At 36.0% G+C, this 22049-nt stretch overlaps 3 protein-coding genes across 8 annotated transcripts; 2 read left to right on the plus strand and 1 right to left on the minus strand.

Annotated features, from left to right (window-relative positions):
* Positions 1-5: 5 nt before the first annotated feature.
* LOC147859485 (delta-1-pyrroline-5-carboxylate synthase-like) lies at positions 6-8281 on the plus strand. The gene is made up of 20 exons (XM_087326010.1): positions 6-151; positions 287-358; positions 1603-1706; positions 1921-2023; positions 2604-2765; positions 2841-3118; positions 3215-3365; positions 3436-3600; positions 3964-4041; positions 4153-4242; positions 4335-4421; positions 4626-4712; positions 4783-4879; positions 5648-5751; positions 5858-5933; positions 6014-6164; positions 6250-6318; positions 7125-7191; positions 7464-7534; positions 7834-8281. Exons 1-20 carry the CDS (start codon positions 101-103, stop codon positions 7958-7960), a joined length of 2190 nt encoding a protein of 729 aa, XP_087182136.1. The 5' UTR covers positions 6-100; the 3' UTR covers positions 7961-8281.
* A 1626-nt stretch (positions 8282-9907) lies between these two features.
* LOC147859486 (plastid transcriptionally active protein) lies at positions 9908-13375 on the plus strand. Of its 4 annotated transcripts, none has more exons than XM_087325292.1 (5): positions 9948-9970; positions 10249-10382; positions 11875-12023; positions 12135-12260; positions 12364-12524. In XM_087325292.1, the coding sequence occupies exons 2-4, from the start codon at positions 10257-10259 to the stop codon at positions 12175-12177; spliced, it is 318 nt and encodes a 105-aa protein (XP_087181418.1). In that variant the 5' UTR covers positions 9948-9970; positions 10249-10256; the 3' UTR covers positions 12178-12260; positions 12364-12524. The 4 variants fall into 4 exon arrangements, with proteins under 4 accessions (XP_087181419.1, XP_087181418.1, XP_087181417.1 ...); XM_087325291.1 differs by lacking the exon at positions 9948-9970 and adding an exon at positions 13323-13375 and having other exon boundaries at positions 12135-12183; positions 12379-12403; XM_087325293.1 differs by lacking the exon at positions 12135-12260 and having other exon boundaries at positions 9908-9953.
* A 287-nt stretch (positions 13376-13662) lies between these two features.
* LOC147859487 (uncharacterized) lies at positions 13663-20869 on the minus strand. 3 transcript variants are annotated; one of them, XM_087326008.1, is made up of 6 exons: positions 20751-20869; positions 16537-16633; positions 15796-15915; positions 15391-15466; positions 15182-15304; positions 13663-14343 (listed from the first exon to the last, which is right to left on the minus strand). In XM_087326008.1, the coding sequence occupies exons 2-6, from the start codon at positions 16572-16574 to the stop codon at positions 13798-13800; spliced, it is 903 nt and encodes a 300-aa protein (XP_087182134.1). In that variant the 5' UTR covers positions 16575-16633; positions 20751-20869; the 3' UTR covers positions 13663-13797. The 3 variants fall into 3 exon arrangements, with proteins under 3 accessions (XP_087182134.1, XP_087182132.1, XP_087182133.1); XM_087326006.1 differs by having other exon boundaries at positions 15796-15905; positions 16537-16637; positions 20751-20863; XM_087326007.1 differs by having other exon boundaries at positions 16537-16637; positions 20751-20859.
* Between the last annotated feature and the right edge of the window lie 1180 nt (positions 20870-22049).

The following is a 22049-nucleotide window of genomic DNA, read 5'->3' on the forward strand; positions in this document are numbered from 1 at the left end:
CCTTTCTCCATCTCCATCTCCATCTCCATCTCCGACTCCTGCTGCCTGCCTCTGTGTGTGTGGTGGTGCCGTTCCGTCTGTCTCTTCTTCCTCTCTCGCCATGGACCAGACCCGCGAGTTTCTGAAACAAGCGAGAAGAGTTATAGTCAAGGTTAAGACGTTCGTTTGTTTCTACATCTCTTCTCAAATGCATGTATCGTGATTGGTGCTGTATATACATAGCCGTCTAATAGATAACACCCCTTCCTTGTTTCTTTCTCTGTGTAAACTTTGCTTTCCTTCGTAGGTTGGAACAGCAGTTGTCACACGAGCTGATGGCCGTTTGGCTGTAGGAAGAATCGGATCTCTTTGCGAACAGGTTGGTTTGGTTTGGATTCTGATTACTGAGTTTTCTCTCACCTAAATGCAACCGAATTTGAATGGGTTTTACCTTTTGTAAACCAAATTGCTCTAAACTTGTGATGTTTCGTCAGAACATTCTCTACCCTTTCATGCATGACCTTCCTTCCTGTAAAACATTGAAATCATTCCATCATCTCATCTAAAAAGCTTCGGTCAAGTTTTTTGAGCTTCATGGCTGAAAATATTCATGAAGGGAAGAAAAGTCAGCCACACACACACATATACATTTTCTACGTGAAACCTGTAAATTTTGTGGAACTCTTTCATAACCTTATTGTTTTGTACATGGAATTTCTTCTTGTAAGTCAATTATTTGAATATTATGTTGGACATGTGAATAAAGAGAAAGGAATTCAGCCACACATATGTATAATACAGTTTCAACCAGAATCCTGGAAAAATTCTGGATCTCCTTCATAAATCCCTATTATTTTATACGTGGATCTTCTTCTTGTAAATGCATTTAGATCATTATCTCATCATTCAGTGTTTCGGTAAGAAATATTGGTCTCTTAATCAAAACATCAATAAATATTTGCACTTGCTGGCCAGGCATATTTGGAATCCGTGCTGAATTCTGTCACTTTCTGGATCCTTTTTCATAATTTCCAATTATTTTGGAAATGTATTTTCGTGTTGTAATTAAAGGCATTCATATCATCATCCTGTCTTGGAGTGTTTAGGAACAATGGTTGCCTCACTCACTAGAGTTCTTACCAAAATTTTGAACTTGCTGAATATAAATTGCACAAAATCAGATAAAATTGTCGAAAAATTTACACCAGATTTCTGCAAAATTTTCTAATAATATCCTATAATTCCACATATCTATTTTTCCTTCTTATAAATGCTTTGAGATCATTTGATCATGCAGCATTCAAGTAAAAAGGTTTCTTATTCACTAAAATATTGGAATATTTGAATCGGCTGGCTGGAAATATATTCAAGCTAAAATGCAGGTTGAACTTTTCAAACTGTCCGTTGAAACTATTTGTCAAGGGAATAAAAAAATAAAAAAATGTATAAAGTTTTATTTCTTGAACTAGCTGCTTGGAAATGTTTATGAAGGGAATGCAATTAGGCAGAAAGGTATAATATTTCAACCCAAATCCTGTACACTTGTAGTATTAATATTTTTTTTCCAGATCATCAGTTTTCTGTGGTATTTTTTGACCCGATACCTCATATAACATGTTATAGGTAAAAGAATTGATTGCTGGTGGAACTGAGGTTATAATGGTAACATCTGGTGCAATTGGTGTTGGTCGGCAAAAACTGCGATATCAACGTCTCATGAATAGCAGGTTGCTGCTTGTTTTTACTGATTTCACTATATGCATTATACTTCTATCGTGTAGGTTATTATTTATTTTTAGTGATTGATTGTAATTTAGAGGAGTTACACCTTGTACCATCGTTTTATTTTCTGTGTTTAGGTTTGTATTTGTTCAGTGTTTGCAACGTAGGTCCTGCACATCGTACCAATATGTTATGTTCTTTGTATGTTGGTGTGTATAGTTTTGCAGATCTTCAGAAGCCTCAACTAGAGCTAGATGGAAAGCCTTGTGCGGCTGTTGGTCAGAGTGGCCTAATGGCTCTCTATGATGGTCTTCTAACTCAGGTAAGAAAGTAAGTTCTTCATCAATTTTAGAAGATTCCAAATATCCTTATTGAAGAAAAATCTCTTGGTAAATTATCTAAATTTTTGGTGGATTGCCAAATAGTGTCTCCTGGAGCTTTTGATTTTTTGTGAATGTGGCTGCATACCAAAATTTTTTCACCATCATTACATGTTTAAGATGCATGCAAATGTATCTACGATCATTATGAATTTTGCACCAGCTGAAGGCTGATTTTTCAAGAAGAATCAATATGATGGGGCAATTGGAACACATCCCTAATATTATCTGAATATGAGAAAAATTATTTTGATTGATAATCCAACAGAAGCTCCAGAAGAAAATATCTTCAATGATGGATATTTTATGCTTTGTGAAATCTCAATATCATTCAAGGGGAATCATTCTTTATCCTTAATGGTTGCACTAATTAGATGCTTGTAATGCCACAAGTTTCAATATTAATGAGATATTTTTCCTTATAGATGAAAGGAGGTAAATGAAGCTAGCATGGAAGTAACCGAAATATTTATGTTTTAATGTGTTCTCATTGATGTGTGATTAGGCTTCTTTTGTATGCAGCTGGATGTGCAGTCATCTCAGATACTTGTTACAGATCAGGATTTCTCAAACGAAGATTTCAGAAAACAACTCTCAAAGACAGTTGATGTCTTGTTGGGATCACGTGTTGTTCCAGTATTCAATGAAAATGATGCAATAAGTACAAGAAAAGCTCCATATGAGGTTCTGTATATGAAGAAGATTTTCCGTATATACTTTTGAGGTTGGAGTTCTGAGAGTATTGAACAATTTTTTCAGGACTCTACAGGCATATTTTGGGATAATGATAGCTTGGCTGGGCTCCTTGCAGTGGAACTAAAAGCAGACCTTCTTATCCTTCTTAGTGATGTTGAAGGACTATATAGTGGGCCTCCAAGTGATGTAAATTCAAAACTCATTCATACATATGTGAGAGAAAAGCATGTGGAGACTATCACCTTTGGTGAAAAATCCAGAGTTGGCAGAGGTGGCATGAATGCAAAAGTCTTGGCTGCATGGACTGCTGCAAGTGCTGGAGTTCCTGTTGTGATAACAAGGTATATTGGGTAATTTTCATTGAGTGTATCAAATCATTACCAAATTTAGCACGTATGAGGCATATGCCCAACTAACAATTTCCATGTCTCTTGAAGTGGATTTACTGCAGATGGTATACTGAGGGTGATGAATGGTGAATACATAGGAACTCTTTTCCACAAGGACGCTCATTTATGGATTTCAAATAAAGAAGCTAATGCTCGTCAGATGGCTGTGGCATCTAGAGATGCAAGCCGGAAATTGCAGGTAATTTAATAAATATTTGTTCTTAGTTAGGGAAATTGACCCAATTTTCTTAATCGGTCATTTGGTACAGAAACTCAGTTCTTCAGAACGGAGCAGCATATTACAGCGGATAGCAGATGCCCTGGAAGCTAACATAGAAGTGATACTGGAGAAGAATGACATGGATATACAAGCTGCAGAAAAAATGGGTCTGTCTAAGTCCTTGTTAGCACGACTGCAAATCAAACCTGGAAAGGTTAGATTAAGTTGATTGAATGAAGAGTGATGATGGATCAATGCGTTATTTTAATGAATCACAGCTGTATAATTCCATGGATGTATAAACTTTACTGTTTTCCTGGGAATTATGACATAAGCTATATATTTGATTTGCTGTGCACATACTTATATTTAAATGACTTATAAACCTTGTGTGATGTCCTCAAAATGCTCAAAATATGAGCATGCATACATGTATGTATGTATGTATGTATACATAATGGCAAAGGATGTAATTAGGCCAGGTCCTGCACTTATCCTGCATCAAATATCCCATGCATTAAAAGATATGAAACATTTTCAAATTTTTATCCTTAACTTTATTGGACATACATTGCAGATAACAAGTTTGGCAAACTCATTAAGGATGCTTGCTGATATGGAAGAGCCTGTTGGAAGAATTCTGAAGAGAACCATGGTGATATGGCAGGCTTAATTTTGTTTTAATCAGACATCTCTCTTACTATTCACATATTTAACATTTCCTGCAGAGTCTCTTGTTGAGTTGATATCTTTATATGTATTCTAGATTGCAGATGATCTTATATTGGACAAGACTACGTGTCCTCTAGGAGTTATTCTTGTCATATTTGAATCTAGACCTGATGCCTTAATCCAGGTTTCTGTCACCTTTTTTCCTGTCAATTTGTAAATACTTTCTGTACTTGTAATCCTGTAACAATATGACAACCCTAAAACCTAATGTTCCAGATTGCAGCACTGGCCATCCGTAGCGGTAATGGTCTGTTGCTGAAAGGCGGAAAAGAGGCTGCTTTTTCGAATACGATACTACACAAGGTACATAATGATAAATTTTAATATTGTGTGTCTTACAACAAATCAGACACAGGGTTGTTTCTGAAAGTTTGATTATGTCTGCCATTTTTTCTGTGAAAAAATGCATGTCACACTTGATATATATCAACTTGAAATTCTCTTTTTAATAATGTATATTACGAAATGATATATATTTTGCTTACATCTGAAATGCGAACACGTCAGGTTCTCTCTGATGCCATTCCTAGTTCAGTTGGAAAGGAGCTTATTGGACTTGTATCGACAAGAGATGAAATCCCCAACCTTCTTAAAGTAATACAATTGTCACATTTGTTGAAATTCATTTTGAGAGCATTGTTTGATTGTGATGGTGTTCATGTAGTTGGATGATGTCATTGATCTGGTGATTCCTAGAGGAAGCAATAAGCTGGTATCTCAAATCAAAGAGTCCACAAAGATACCTGTGCTTGGTCATGCTGGTAAATGTTATTACCTGCTACTTCCAACTATTTATATAGAAAATCCATGTCTCTTTGCCTATGTTCAGATTAGGTGGTTAATTCTAAATACTAATAATCCATGTTGATGAAGCAATATCACTGTTTTCACATTCTCTTTTTGATTGACTAAAACCTGAGTATAATTATGAACATCCAACAACAATAACCCTTACCCTACCAGATTTGATTTTAAGTCTCACCTTTTTTCCAAATATGGTAGGTCAAAAGTCAAGCGTGCCATGCATGTATATGAAGGAGAGTTGTTGCATATATCATTACATGCAAGTGTAGATATGTCTTTTAATAGGCCAACTTTTCCTTGATGGAAGTTTCCATTGGATACATGCTTCCTTTGTGAAGCAAGTCTGCATGAAATTCTATGTATTGCAGCAGGTCAAACGTCTTAGAATTTCTTTAATTGTTACAAAAGTCATGCAATCTAAGAAAGTCTGCATGAAATTCTATGTATTGCAGCAGGTCAAACGTCTTAGAATTTCTTTAATTGTTACAAAAGTCATGCAATCGAAGAAAGGCCTTTCCTTGTTCATTTAATACCTCGTATGGTTCTTGTGATTGACCTTGGTTATGCTTTTGTTATGAAACATCATTAATGAGTAACAGTGTCCTGTGTATGTTTCATTTTACACTCACAAGAAGTCATGTACAGCCCAAATGTGTTATCCTAAATGAAACATAAAATGAACTATTTGATTTCAGACAATGATGCTAGTTTTATGTTGGTATCAGATGGTGTGTGTCACATTTATGTGGACAAATATGCTGACGTTCAAAAAGCTGAAAGAATTGTAGTAGATGCAAAGGTTGATTATCCAGCTGCTTGCAATGCAATGGTCAGTAATTATTGATTTTATAAAATGATGAAACATGTAACAATGTAATATTTATTGATTGATCTGCTAAGTGATTGATTGCCACGGTTCCTAAAACCATCTCCAGGAGACCCTGCTTGTTCATGAAGACTTGGTTCGATCAGGAGTAGTCAATCAGTTGCTATCTGCTTTACAGTCTAAAGGTTGTGTATTTTAAGAGCTAAATACATTTTACCACATTTTGCCATCTTTTTGAACTCTTAAAAAAGTGTTGTCCCTGTAGGTGTTACATTGTATGGTGGTGCAAAAGCTTCTGCTCTTTTTAAAATTGGGAAGGCAGTAGATCTTCACCATGAATATAATGCTTTGGCTTGCACTGTTGAGGTTGTTGAGGATGTTTATGCAGGCATTGATCATATTCATCTATATGGAAGGTTAATTTTCTTAACTACCATTTTGTTGTGTTTTATTTTAAATGAGGAACACTAGCTTGTTCTAACATGAGTTTATTGAGTACAGTTCCCACACAGAGTGCATTGTGACAGAAGATGGAGACACAGCAGAAGTCTTTTTAAGTCAAGTTGACAGGTACGTATGAAGTCAACACTTGGGATAGTCTCGTAAATTTAGAATATTTCAAGTCATCAATACTAACAAAAATTATGCATCAAGATTCGTCGTTGATAACTTGATTGTAATAGCAAGGTGACTGTCTACAGTATTTGATACTATCTATGTAGGGAAACATTTGGAACCTCTGCACTTAGTCTTAGGCAGCAAGGATCTATCTTTCTGAATTTCATTAGATTTTTGTTTTCAGTAATCTTGGAAATAAGCTGCAGAATTCCTTTTTCTGTAAAGATTTGGATGTCCTCTTTCACCTGGATAAGGCAGAAAGATTCATGGTAGACTCTACTCAATAGGATTCCCTGCCCTCCCAGAGGAGATGGAACTGAAGCACCTAATAAGTCAGGATTGCTTCGCTCGTGTCAGCTATTTCACTTGCAAACCAATATCTTAAGCTAAACATACATCTCATTCTGTTGACTTTCGTACTCTAGGTGGCCCTCAGACAAACGGTTTTTCATACAGAGAGTGATTGAATAGATTTACTGAACACCCCTGAATGACACTGCAAGCCTCTCAGAGATTGTCACTGAGATGAATCCTGGGCAGATCACCTCAACAATTTCTCCTTTACCTAATAGAGGGAGACTGTCTATGCTACATGTGACGAGTGGAGTCTATGCTTCATGTCTCCCCCATAAAGCACAGGACTATTCACATTTGAAGGGCATTCCACTTAGATTGATTGTACACTTCTTATTGCAAATAGTAGGCATTCACATTTTAGAAAGGTTTTATGAACACGGTAAATTCCTTCTTTTTTGCAGTGCTGCAGTGTTCCATAATGCTAGCACTCGCTTTTGTGATGGAGCGCGCTTTGGACTTGGAGCTGAGGTATTCAATGACCACTCATTCATATGAAAATGAAAACAAACTGTGATTCTGAAATTTATACAGTAAGAGATTCACGTTCTGGTCAAAGGATTTTGACCTGATTTTAGAATTGTGTGATATGAATCAGATAACTATTTTGAATCATGTTATGGAAGTTATATGTTTGCAGGTCTCTTCATAAATCTTGAACATTCTGTGTTGTGTTTTATTTTATATTATTTGGTCTGTTTTCTACTGTCAACTGCATTATTCATTATCCTATATGATCATAGGTTGGGATCAGCACAAGCAGGATACATGCACGTGGTCCAGTTGGTGTGGAAGGCTTGCTTACAACCAGATGGTAAGTGACTGTATTGTTAATTCAGTATTGAGTGCATCTTAAGTTATCCTTGTACAAATTTCTACATTGGATTGCCACATGCATATATACTTACTTTTTGATATATATGTAGTACAAAGCAGTCCATGCATATGTGACATTCCACAAAAGTAATATCTGCATGTACATCTGTACATACATTTGAGCATATGCATGCATATGCAAATTTAGTACCTCATCTCTTGCCATTTTAATAGTAGAAAGTTACACCGTCAGCATCTTGTGTGAAGAATTTTGCTAATATAGAAGATAATTTGCAGGCTACTAAGAGGAAATGGGCAGGTTGTAGATGGAGACAAAGGTGTGGAGTATTCACATAAAGAATTGCCAATTGATAAAAAAATATATGCCGTGAGTAATGGTGTCAAAGCCAATGGCACAATATAATATTGGGAAGTGAGTCTGAAGTCACAAGATGCGAGTAGACCTGCTTATCTTATATGACTGTTTATATCGTCTTTGGTCTATGCTCAATAAATTCTCTTTTGTCTTTCCTCCACAATATCATTAAAAGGAAGACATTTGAAGTAATGGAAATCAAATCTAGCTAGTAGATGTGTGCTTATGAGTCGTTGTAAAATGTCCCTCCACATATAACGGTTCATATTGTCTTTCGTCTATGCGCAATAAATTTTCTTTTGCCTTTACTTCACAACATCATTGGAAGGAAAGCCATTTGAAGTAATGGAAATATGATTTATGTTTTACAATGTTTATATGTGAGCATCACAACCATTTCTAGAATAGTTTGATGTATCAAGGTCTTTGCACACTTTTGCCTAAATACGTTATTATATTTTCCTTACTAAGCAAGGGAATTAATATGGGCCTTAATTATAAGGTGAAAACTTCACAATGATATATCTCCTTTAGTTTGCAAACCCCAATTAATACGTCAATTGGGTGGCTATATCAATGGATAAATGATTTCTATGCTGTTGGCAGAGTAGTTGAAGTATGGCAAAGGTAATAGACAAACAAACAATGGTGAAGCGTTTGGTTTTGTGAATATTACAAATAGTGGCAAGCAATGAAAGATGATTGGCTTATGGTGGTGCTATGCCATACTATCATTTAGAATTGAAAGGTGTCAACAACTTAAGAGGAAGATGGTCAATCTCATGATAAGAAAGATTCATACTTATGATGAGACATAATAAAATCTGAAATGAACAAAAAGATGCTCATTTTCATGTAGAGAGAAGCATGATTTCAAAAAAAAATGATATGGAGGATGCTATATAGAACACTTATATACCATCTTGAGGTATGAATGTGTATTGGCTACAATTGTGGGTATCAAGTAGTGTTCACAAATGAGGATCAGCGAGCATCATAGATGTTATTCTTAAAAGCGAGGAAATTATGAAAGACCTTGGTCTGTGATTAGTGGATATTTCCAAATGGGCTTATGTGTTTATTTTTTGGGCTTTTGTGAGTTCGTTTTCCATGTGAATTTTGTACTTTGGCTAAAATTTAGCACAATCTATTTTGTGATATATAAGTTTATAACCATGCACACTTCTTGTAATTTAAAAGAAGGGAGCAAAAATACAACATTTTTGACATTTAAAAGTTAACAAATTGTTGCATCAACATATGTACACATAGACATGAGCGCATTATCTTTTGCACCATGATGACCCTTGTGTTTTCTTTGTGTGTGCGTGTCTTGTGTCACATAGAAAGGAACTCATGAACTTGAAATTTGGAGTCCAAATAACAATAACATGCAGGATATTGAAATGCCCCGATCGATCGATCGATTGAATTGTCAGCTCGATTAATAGTTAAGTTAGAGAACTAACCACATATCATCGTGGTACACAACACACATCCTTTTTTCCTAAATCATGAACTCGAATTTTTGGTGTCCAGATAACATGCAGGATATTGAAATGCCTGATTAATCAATCGAATCATCATCGGCCCGGCTAATAGTTAGGGAACTAACCACATATCAATATGTTACACATACACAAATTAACACAATACATATCCTTTTTCTTCCTACCACATTGAGACTTAGTTCCCTGCTCTTTCTTTGTATGAAACAGAATTGAAGCTTCACAACCATTTCAACCCTCCATCATTTGCTGCAGGCTTCCATTCCAGGTCAGCTTCTTCTCTCTTCCCCTCGCGAGTTGTTTCCCAAAACGCAAGTAGGTTTTTTCGTTCCCATGGCCTTTTTAGCAGGATCGGCTGCCAAAATGTTTGCTTCTTTCGTTCTTTTCCCGAGTGAGTGAGCAACCCTAAACCTTGTTTCGTCGGTCGTTAGAGAATGTGCCAGAAAATGTAAAGCTGTCAGAAGATGGTCATATTAATGTTGTTTGAAGAAAGGAAAAAGAAATGCACGACTTGAGGGGAACATTATCTCGAGGTCATTTTATGCATTAGGTATATGTTATGAAAGAACGAAATTTAGGCACATATATTGTAGTAATTTATAGCTTCTTATCCAGAAGACGAACCTCAGTACTCTAAAGTGGTGGATTCATGGAAGAAGAAGCTCCCAGGGCGACCATCAATTCAGAAACACATTTTTGAGCAAAATTTGTTATTGTATAAAATTATATAACATATAGTCTTTTAATTATTGATTTGAAACACGTCTTTTTTTTGCAAAATAAATCCATCTATTGCCTTGTCATCAATAATGTGTTGTGTGGATGCAGAATTGAAAATGAGAGGTGGTCCGTTGAAATTAGTAGCAACAGTTGGAGGTGTGTTATTGGGTGGTCTCTTTACATTATCATTTGCTACATCAGTTTCTATGCATGCTTTTCAAGCAATCATCGAAGCCAAAAAGGTTCAAGTTTACCCTTATGATTTCTGGAAGTATCGTTTGTATTATTCTACAAATCACTCATCTAGTCCTAAATCTTACCCACGTGAAGCTACTTCTAGATTCATTAATCATAATTATAATTAATATATCTCTAGGGAATTAACAACTAGTTAGTGCCGGTTAAAGGTAGAGTCTTGGAGTCCTTTTGTCTACCTTTACTACTAGGGTAAGTTGATTACAAGAAATAAAACAGAGAGAACATGCCAAATTTATGATGAAGTATTTGCAATCTTTCAAGAGCACAAAGGGTTTAGGGTTTATGTATATTCATGGAAAGTCAAGCACAGGTAGCAGCCCTTAAGAAGACATGAAGCCTTGTGAATGTTACACCTAGGTATGTGTAGGATCGTTGTGTGCCACCTTAATAATCATTATTCAGGTGTGGTATTAATTATGCAGGATAAATATTTTCCTCAAGTTGTGTATAATGATCTTTGTAATCACTTTTTGGTATAAGTCACTCATTTTGGTGACGATGTATGGTTAGTGGGGATGTTGGCAGATCTTGAAACATAGTTGGCATTCTAAATTGCCACTTGTAACAAAGGTTTTAATTTGGAGAGTATTGATTGGGGGTTTTCATATTATCTCTAAAGAGAGTTGGACAAGCAAAAAGCAATTGTTTCTTTTGCACATATCTAGTGGAAGATATTAGTCATCATTTCATACAATATCCGATGGCTCATCAGATTTGGGGTCACATTTCTTAGATGTGACAAGTTTAGTGATATTGTTATTTGATGTTAAGAGAGTGGGTGTCTGTACAATTCACATAGCTCAATTTGAGATCAGAGATGAAGATTGTTTTCCTCTTTCTGAGATATTGGGGTGAGTCATAATTGGGATAGGCATAATGCTTTCACATTTGATAGTAGGCATGGAGGTAGAGCATATCTACGGAAGTGAAGGGAGTATTGATGTGAAAGTTTATTTATCAAAGCAAGTTGAAATATTTTTCTCACTGGAGTATGGATCTTGCCTATTGGCAATTCAGCAGGCCCCACTACCCATGTACCAATGACACTACTCAATTGTGGTATCGTTGTAGTGTTTTTCACACATTTATTGCTATAATTGGTTTTTCACCAGAAGGAAAAAGAGATTTTATTATCATCGTTGAAGGTCAAATATGACCAATGGGACCAAAATAAAATATTTTGGATAGAGATTAATATGAATAGAAAAGGAAATATGAAAGATGTTGAATTTTCTGTATATATTGACATTTATAAGATCGTAATGAGATATTTCACTCGATGTAATGGTAGGCTTAAATCTGGTGTATCACATTATTGATTTAAAGTTGTTTCATCATTGGACGAAGCTGAATACTATCAAATTTCTATTATGCTAGACCAAGATGAATATCAGACAAAGTTCTGTTATGCTCTTATGATTTTATTTTTGTGATTGTGATATATTTAGCTATTTAGTCAGTTTCCTTGTTCTGCAGAAGAAAACTGCACCTTGTTGTTGGATTTGCAAAGGAAAAGGACACGTGGATTGCAAATTATGCTACGGTAACATGACTATTGACTGGACACCACTATATGATCCTGTTATTACAAAACCGTGTGTTTGTCCCACGTGTGATGGAAATAGGTAAATTATAAATTCTACATATGATAAACTATGAAGTGACTTTTAATATACTTTTCTTACAATTTAATACATTATCTTAGTGTATTGCATCCATTTTGTCTTCCTGTGCAGGTTGCAACGCTGTTTGAATTGTGCTGGGAGAGGATATGCATGATTTATACGCTAATGGAGTTTTTTCTTCTCAGTTTGTAATTGAAAACTTAAACCAAGGACTACCTGTTCTAATATAAAAATAAAGTATTCTAATAAGAATGAGCACATTCCTTACATTACTTAGCCCTTGTTTATTTTGATATGATAGCATCTAATTCTTGTTGCATCTTGCTGCATTTCTTTTTAGGTAATCATCATTTGGAGAACTTTGGCAGGATCATCCCTGGGTGAGGAATAAATTGATCATGTTCCTTGCCTGATTACCTTTAACTTTTGAGCACTAAATTTGTTTTTTAAGTGCCAGATTCTTTCCCCCACACAATTAGGAAACCCAGCTCTCATTCTTCACATTATTTAGTTTGACCTTATAAGTCATGGTGCATCATCTTATCATTGTAACTTTGACGTTATAAGTTATGTCAGCTTTTCCTTACAATATCACATGCTTCGTTTGATCTCTCCCAGGCCCACCATCTATCCACCTCTTTCTAGGAAAAGTTCAATTGCTGCCCAGTTAGAAATGAAAGCCTTGCTGAAAACCCTCTTTATTACGAGCATTTACATAACTGTGTTACAAGGGGTTCAGGGTTCAGGGTTTAAGTAGCCTTATTAAGCTATTTGATGGTCAATTGAGCATGTAATTAACTATATTAGCATCATTGAGCTATTGGATGATTGACCCTGTAGTATTTATGGCAGCTAAGGGATTATTGATATATGATGGTCTAACTAACCTAGTGCATGGCTCTATTTTGTCAATAGACTAGAGTAGCCCCATTAAGCTATCAGAGGGCTGGTCCTGGTTAGGGTATACATTGATGGCCAATCATTCTCCGTGACGAACCTTTTCTATCTATGGACAACTTCCATAAAGTATGAGCTGGAGAGATGAGAAATCAAGGATACTACAGCCATGAGCAATCTTATAATGATAGAAACCCTAAACCCTTACAAGGATAACGAAGCCTCAAAATTATTTTTCGCAAATGTATACTTAGATGTAAATTTTTTTGTGTTGCATGGTTATATTTGGATTATAACAAAACTTTCATGTATGGATATCTGGCACAGCACATTAATCTGTGCTTGAATTGTTTCCAGAAAATGTAGGCATGCATGTGACTTGATTGCATTGTTTTGTTGCAGGTACATTATTTTGTTGTAAATCAACATCAAAGCTATTATCAAGTTCTAGCAATTATCAGAAAAATGTATATATTGACAAATTCATTGTTCCCTGTTATTCATGTTCTTATAGAAAAATCCATGTTACCTTATATTTAGTTGACAACATACATAAATAACTGTATTGTTCCTATGTGAAATTGAATCTCCAGGCACCTTTTACGTCTACAAAGGATCCTTAACTATCCTTAATAAGTGCTATCTTTGAAAGTGTTCTATGCAAGTGTCTTCAAATGATGATACTAAATTATATATATCAACCATGGATGGAAACACAGCACTTCCCAATGTACATCACCAGTTTGAAAGATAAGCTTATTCAAATTAGTCAATCTTCCTATATAATATGCACAAATGTTTGATTATTACAAAATTGGTTCTCCTGAGTAACATTGGCAATATTGCACAAACTTGATTTACAAATTACTATTTATATTTATGGGATGGTTAATAAATGAAGGGCTTGTTTTAGAAATGATACAGCAGATGGTACATCATCAAAGGCAAGGGCACTCACAGCCAGCTTTGAAATTTTATGTGCTTCAGCTATTTTTGCAGCTGAAGGCCTGAACATATTGCATTCAATGGGAATATGATCATTGTCTGCCAGATCACCTTCGATGACATCATTTTCATTATAGACTCTGTCTGAATCCTCTTGCAAATCAAAGGAAGAGCTTGCCAGAGATACAGGCAAAACAACACTACGACTTGATGATTGATCTATCTCAACATCTAACAGATGAGATGCAGATACAGGATCAATATCATTCTTAGAAGAGGATGTGTCTTCTTCATCTACTTCGATATCTGATTGATCAGATGTATATACACCATCAATATCATTTATTGATGAAGCTGCATCTTCCCATACTTCGTTCTCAGAATCGTCATTTGATGATTGCTCTGCCCTCACTTCTGATGCCTCTTTCACCAGTTCCTCTTCTGATGTCTTTTTATCTGGTAGCCCATCTCCAGGAGCCTGATAATAAGACAAAAAATCAGTACAATAAGCAGCATCAAAGAATAACTTTGATACAACAGATCCTACATGAACTACAACATTTCATACAAGACTTACTAAAGGAACTCAACTTGAGACAAAACAGGATAGAAATCGTGATACATGCAGATCCTTCAAACTCAAACAAGAGTTTGCACAAATTTTATGACAATTTGTTTAACATGCCCATTGCAAACACTATACAATCTGATGGAAAAACAGAAGTAAGCATCACTCTCTCTTTTCTGTTTGTGTATTCTCGAACACCTTATAGCACTAGCTCTGTGAATGGTAACCAGGGAACCCCAGGTGACAGGTATGATTATCAACACAATGAAAGTTTTAATGACCTTTATTAGAAACAAAACTTTCTTCCCCAGTGAGAGTCCTATTACAGCACATATTTTCAAAATGCAAACATATGTTACTACATCTAGGGAAACTTTCGTGTTCAAGAATGACAAATGTGACTAGTATTTGAGACCAGCATACATGGGACAACCAAATGCATCTCATCACAATGTTGTAGATCCTAAACAAAGATCCAAAATCATGATCCTACAATATCACTGGTTTTTGTTGTGCTTCTGATCATCAAAATATATCAGAGTTTGTACAAGGTAAGAACTAAGTTATCCTTCATTAGCCATTGGACACTTTCATATGTCAAAAAAGGGAAAATCAACAGTTACTGCAAGATATATGCATAAACAATAAGTAAGCATTAAAAAAACTCGCACTGTAAGGGGAGTATTGAACCTAACACTTACAAAACTTCCAAAACCATACAAAATGGAAAAATAAAGTACAATGACACCTCATGATTGGATAATTTCCCTTCATTCCAAGGAACTGAATCTGGTACAGACTTCCTTTGTCCAAGCACAGCTTTCCGTATTTCTGCTGCTCTCCATGCAGCATATTTCTGTTTTTGTTCAAGCTGTGCACATCGTGCATAACCAATGAGATAATTATCCACAAAAAAAGGAAGTGTACTTGAAATAGTGGGTGGGAGGGAGAACTTACATCAGACTGTATTTCACCAAAGCTATGAAGAATTTCAATAAATAAACTAGCTGCATAGAATGCCTTGGCAGTGTCTCTGAATGATGGAAAGATGTGTACTTAAACAAAACCACCTTTAAGAAACAATAACATAACTTTGAACTAACCCTGAGTTTTTCTTTATTTCCCCAATCGGCCCCTATCTTTTTATTATTTCCTCAAATGCCTTCAGTCAACCCTGCCTTGACCAATTATAAAATTATAGCTATGTGGGCATTGTATGATCAGTTCATCTTCATTTCCACATTTGGGGGTTGATCTGGATCACTGGGCAACTAATAAAAAAACTAGGGCCATTGGGAAAATAAGTAAATTCAGGGATTTTTCAGAAATTTCCCTTAATTTAAATTCTGTTGTCTCACATACAAATCAGCTCTTCCAGCTCTATCCTGCTTGTCAGCTTTCATGAACACATCCATTGCAAAATGAGAAACATAAAGTTTATCTTCGGTGCTCCGTTTACCAGAATCTTTATCCTGCATATTACTTCACATAAACACTTTGTAAACATTTGAATCTAAATCTTTTCAGAGTAGAAGTTGCCAAACTAACCAAGATACACCATGCTCTCACAAGACTTTTAAGTCTTCTGCGATGTACTAAATCTATATATCGTTTGTTATAGTTCCTAGGACATCCTACTGCATATGACCGATTCTCATTTTGATGTGACTATGTCTAAGTTGGCCAAACAATGAAAGGATCAAAAAGTAGTACACTACTTTTATTTGAAAAATATGTCACGTACATAAATTTCTTTGTTAAAGCAAAAGCAGATGGCAGAAAACGATTATCAATCTAGAATTCAATTTATATTTGGTCATTTACAAAATAAATTTTCTATTCAGTAATTTGCAACATTAGGTATTACATAGTTATGAAGCATCCCATATGCTTACATACAAAAGGAATATATAGCACATTCTCTCTTGTATCGTATGACATTGGTCAAACCGAACCTAGAAAGCATTCCCAAATAGCACTCTTGATGATTCAAGTTTTCAACATGCAGACTATATACTACAAAATCAAACTGAGTTTGATGTGAATATATGAGCCTTTGCCTCTTATCAACCCTAGGCCCTAGGTATAGTGTCCAAATGTTACCTTTTCCAGTTGATGCACCAGCGAGAGTAGAATTTCATGAGTTGTTTTTGTGCGTTCCTCAAGGGGAATCTTTAGTCCGCGCTCCAATGCATAAAGCCTGCCTGCCAGCCACGGAAGAGACTCAATAAAGAAAGCTATCAAGCAAGAATGCATTCAGATCGATATTATAGAAACCATATACATGCAAATCTCAGCATATACATATGAAAAATATATTCAAAAATTACACAAATACAATGAATGTTATCACATTCTTCCTTGTCAATAAAGTATTTGACATATATACATGAAAATCTCAGCATATGTGAGCTTGTAACACCATGTCCAAATGTAAGAAATTAAAAATCCCGTGTGATGTGGTCATATAAGAAAAACAATGTTATTCTATCCTTTCCAGCACATTGCAAAATTACAGAGAAAAGATTGTACAAGCATTACATGATATGCAAAAGATACGTGAGTTTAAAAGGATAATGATTGTTTAAGGAAAATGCATTGAGATACCTGAGTATCTGTGGTTCACAAATGACAGAATTCACAAACATTAACTTCGAAATAAATTGCGATTTTGGTGAAGAAATCCATTGGAAGGCATCCAAAATGAATTAGGATCCTTGTAGCAATATATACATATATTCTCGCATATCCTTTATTTCTCAATCTCATGGAATCGTAATGCTATGGTTCAGACACATCAGGTAAGATGTTCAGAACTAATGGATTATGGATTAACCATATCTTTCAAAATGGAGACAAACACTATGGCACAGCATGCAGATTCCCATAACAATACTACTGCTCCAAGACATAGCCCAGCCTCTCTGCTTCTTATGCGAGCCATCTTATGGAGGGTATTGCTGAATGATTGTCAATGCATAATGATACCGATGCTTCTGTGGCTTGATGATAGCCTAAAACGTTAACTTGATCCAGAATATTTGCAGTAGATGCAATTCCAAAACAAATAACTAACTTGTTCATGAGTTACACAATTATGGTCTTATCCATCATCTTGTTGTAGAAAGGCAATTCCGCTTGATCTGCCATGGTAAAAGACTTGATTTTTTATTCTTCTTCTCTTACCCTGTCTGATTATCAACCGACAGAGTAAGATTCAAATCATTCAGTCAGCGAAAATTGGGGTAAAGCTTCTTCACCCATTTAGAGGACGTGTAAAAGAGACTATTTCAATACACCCAGCATAGCTTCTCGTCAATGCTGATTGAACAAGATATGACCAACTGTTTCTCATATATACACACAAAGGATAGACGCTTCTCTGGATTCTCTCATTTGATAATTACCCTAAGAATGCAAAGAGGTTCCTAAGGCTTTATACTGCGATTCAACAGGTAATTCAAGCATTTTTTAACTGATCATATGCAAATCATAAGTGTGAAGTCTAACGATAAAATGTCTCATACATCCTATTCTGCAAGCAAGAGTTGGCCCTCTTTCCGGTATCATTCCTCTTAGCTTAGAAAATGATGGCTTACTCTTCAAAGGGGTGACTAAGAATAGTATGGAAAGGGTTAAAACATCGTAAAAGATATAAAAGACACTTTTTAACAGTCTTTTAAGATTCTTCTTGTCTTCTAGAGAACATGAGCTATAATCTAGCCCTTAAGCTTCCATCATTGTAACTTGTTAGAGTAGCTCTCTAATACCAACACACTTCATCTTTCCTTCAAACGGTTGAAGTGGCTGAAGAACCACGTAGGAGTCAACTCACAGCTGCCCAAGGTTGGCATTAGGATAGTCATCAGTTTTGGCTTCCTGAGCACAGTCAAGTGCACTGCACAACTAAAGTATGAGTAAGAGGGTACAAAAGCATTCAAAAGTATCTAGCCATATTGAGTGCCCATTTAAGGTTAAAAAAAAGGCATATTCATGAAGAAAACAATCTTCGGCTATCAAAAAGAGCAAATAAATGCCGTGTGGCAAGTCTTGCAGATTCTCACAATGAGTCTAGGGTGGTTTAGGGTTTAGGGTTTAGGGTTTAGGATGAGAATTATCATCGTATGCAAGTAGTTAAAGATAAGGCAGGCTAAACCATAGTATAGAGAAACCTACAAATTTGATACGAATAAAAAGGTCAAATCAGGGAATGACTGCTACTTCCCTCTTCACCTTCAGCCCAGCTTAAATTTTCAGGAAAACTTTTAGAATGACCAGGAGAAACATTTGGAACAGAAGCAATCTTGGGCAGGAATCTGTTCATAAATTGACCAAGGATGAAGTCATTTTCATAATTATCCAACCAGCTGCACGATGAGGTCAGCCTGTCTAGGGATGGATCTGGATCTGGATCTGGATACTAAGTTGTATCAGTCGAAGATAAACCACAGACCTCTTTGTGAAGCATACTCAGTAAACGATAGCTTGTACTGTATTATAGTAGAAATAAACTCAATAAGCAAGACTAATTCGAGGAGTCATTAAAAATAGTTAAAAGAAATTGGAGAGATAATTATGCATTTTTGAACTGGCACCCTGATCACATAGCAAGAACTCTACGATGTATACTGCAATTTGACAGGTAGTAATTCATGCAATTTTTGAGCTTTCATACTGAAAAGGACTCTACTGAATAGACAAGGGACTTTTCATAGGGTTTAAGCTTGTCACAGTTTTTTCCATTCAGATACTCAGAAATTGAAACCATTCCAATGCTACCTTTAACATGCATGAATCAAACTAACAATTCATATAAGCATGCCGAAGATTGTTTCAATGAAGATGAATAACCCCCCAATTTATTGGTTATCTGAAAATAACTTCAATAATGTATATTGTATGAACAATCATGGATTCTTGGACATTATATGATTTGGTGAGGCAAGATAACTCTACTAGTACATTACTCTAGGCAATTACCACTCACCCATTTTATTATAGTTCAATAATCTTGTGACATCTGGTCAATTACATTGGTTACAACTTACAACCATCAAAATGGAAGGGATCTTGTGCCGTAAGCTTATGGAATGACTCTTTGAAATCGTCGCCTAAGGATGGACAAAGACTATCTCGATGAAAGGTATATCCTTTAGTTTCAACACCTGACTCATAAGTTAACGTTTCTGGTCCTCGTGTGTAGGGGCAATAAATCTGGGATTGAAAGACCTAGGTGAAGAATTCATATTTATGAAGCAGAAATTTTCAGATACTCCTTCACAGTTTGAATTTCGTTTAACTGCTGTGTCACAGTATGTGCAACATGCTTTATTTTTTGAGGAAAGCCCAAAGTAATGTTTTGCAAAAATTCCTTGATTACACATCATTGTGGTAGAACAACTGATTATTGATGCATCCGTGTTTTTGGAGACTATATATCAGCAAGCTAATGGAATGAAATAGAGAACAAATGTTTTACCCAGCCATACTATAAGCACTCTACAAAAAATGGAAAACAGCCCAACGTAGATCTAAGTTCAAGTATTCATATTGGGAAAATTAGTAAATATCAGAGGCAGGTCCCCAGTCAATTGACAGAAGTTCAGATATTGAAAATAGAAGGTGACAATTGTCTCAATGAACTAGAAACAGAAGAAGATGTTGCTGTAAATGCCGCACACGTGAGTATATCAGACATGATTTTCAGAAATACCTACAAGGTTATACTAGCTTTGAGTAACTCCTAATGAGAATGAAACCATCAGTGACAACAATATGAATGTTCTCTGCTCATCAATTCGACCACAGAACCAAACTCATCGAGAAATTAGGAAACAAGCTTCGTTTTTCATTGCCACTTTTAATTTAGTTTTTCTATATGTTCTACCAGTTTAAAATCCCCACCTACAGGACTGGGAGAGTTCTTTGTAGGGATTTTCTTGGTTGTATGGGTCATGTTGAATCACCCGAGAATATGAATATATCACCATCATCATCATCATCTCCCTTCCTTAATGTTCTGCTTAAGTCTCATTCTAAAATTTAATTCCATATTTATTATCTCTCTCTCTCTCTCTAGTTTCACTTCATCTGTGCAGTACAGTATAAACATATATGTATAAGAAATCATAGGATCCTCAATTTGTGCCTATCTAGGAGGTGTACAGCGATTACTATATACGAAGACTAAAATTCTCTCTCTTTCTCGACAACAGATGGAATTTTTAGTCAATCATGGAACGTCTCGTGTCTGTATATTGTCTGCAACATTCTCGTCAAGTTTTTGAAGTGCGTTAAAAAGCAGGAATGGAACTTACAGTAATAGGAGATGCGAGGCTTGAACTTCTCAACCTCTCGTGCGCGATGAAGGTAGGGGAGAAGGACCTTGGAAGGCTCCTGTTCATCCACCATGGCGAAGAATGGTGATGTCGTAGAGAGAGAGAGAAAGAGAGAGAGGAGACTGGATCAAAGAGTACGTCCCTCTCTGTTAACGACGTCCTTTCCCTTCTTCCATAGCCACATCATTCACCTGTCTGCTGTCTGCTAGATCTTTCTGCTTCTGCATTTGCGTCTTCTTCGTCTTCTTCTTCAGCTTAATTTTAAGGAAGTAAGGCCTTTTACCGTATGCATAATACATATATCATATATGTATGTATGTATGTATGTATGTATGTATGTATGTATGTATGTATGTATATGTACCATATGATATGATGAATGAATGAATGAGTGAATGAAGGAATGGTATGTGTGAAACCCTTTCCTTTTGTGCTTCCTGAAGAAGAAGAAGACTCTGGTGGTATCTCAGAAGTACCTCGTAACTCTCAATTGGCCCGGTAGTGATCACTCGTGAGGCAATCAATGCAACATAGTCATTTGCGGCAATGCAATAATGGAACCTTCGCCGTAATACCCCCCTTGCTTTATCTACACGATTATTAGATCCTGGAGTAGTAGAAAATTCAGTTCGCTCTCAACGGACACATTGTCTACTACACACCCACTCGGTCCACCAAGCTCGATGGGAAGTGCAAGAGTTTTAGGAGGTGCGTCGAGAGGAAACCCAAGCTCGTTGGAGATCCAAATGACACATTAAAGAATCTTTTTTGCATTATAGTTGGATGCAATAGACATGGAAAAGGGTTGGGAAGATGGGATACAACGCCCTTGCCTTGTGATCCATCAATAGACCTCAATGAATAGGGACTTTTTGCAACGCCAATGTATCATGACATGGGAAAAATGTGGAGGCTCACATTTCGCACATTATACTACATATGGTGCACCTAGCTATAGAACCATAATCTTCTTACTTGAATGGGGAGATCTTACATATCAATACATGTTAGAGGCTTTCCTATTGTCAACCATCCCATCCGAATGAGACATTGGGGCACATTTGATGTGAGTAATTGACTATGCACACTTTGATACAATGCTCTACCTTTGATCACATTCGACTATGCTTTCCACACATGTTTGACCAAACACAATTCCGACCTTCACAAGGTGCTCTCTCAATTGAGAATATATTTTTAAAGTTCTTGAACATCAAGTGTCACTAATCATTTTCACATGTATTACGTGAAATTGTTACATTTTTTGTCTCATAGGTC

Source organism: Azolla caroliniana, unplaced genomic scaffold (genome assembly GCF_043228905.1).
Source record: "Azolla caroliniana isolate FFs.n. ecotype wild unplaced genomic scaffold, voAzoCaro1.0.p SCAF_10, whole genome shotgun sequence".
NCBI lineage: Eukaryota > Viridiplantae > Streptophyta > Polypodiopsida > Salviniales > Salviniaceae > Azolla > Azolla caroliniana.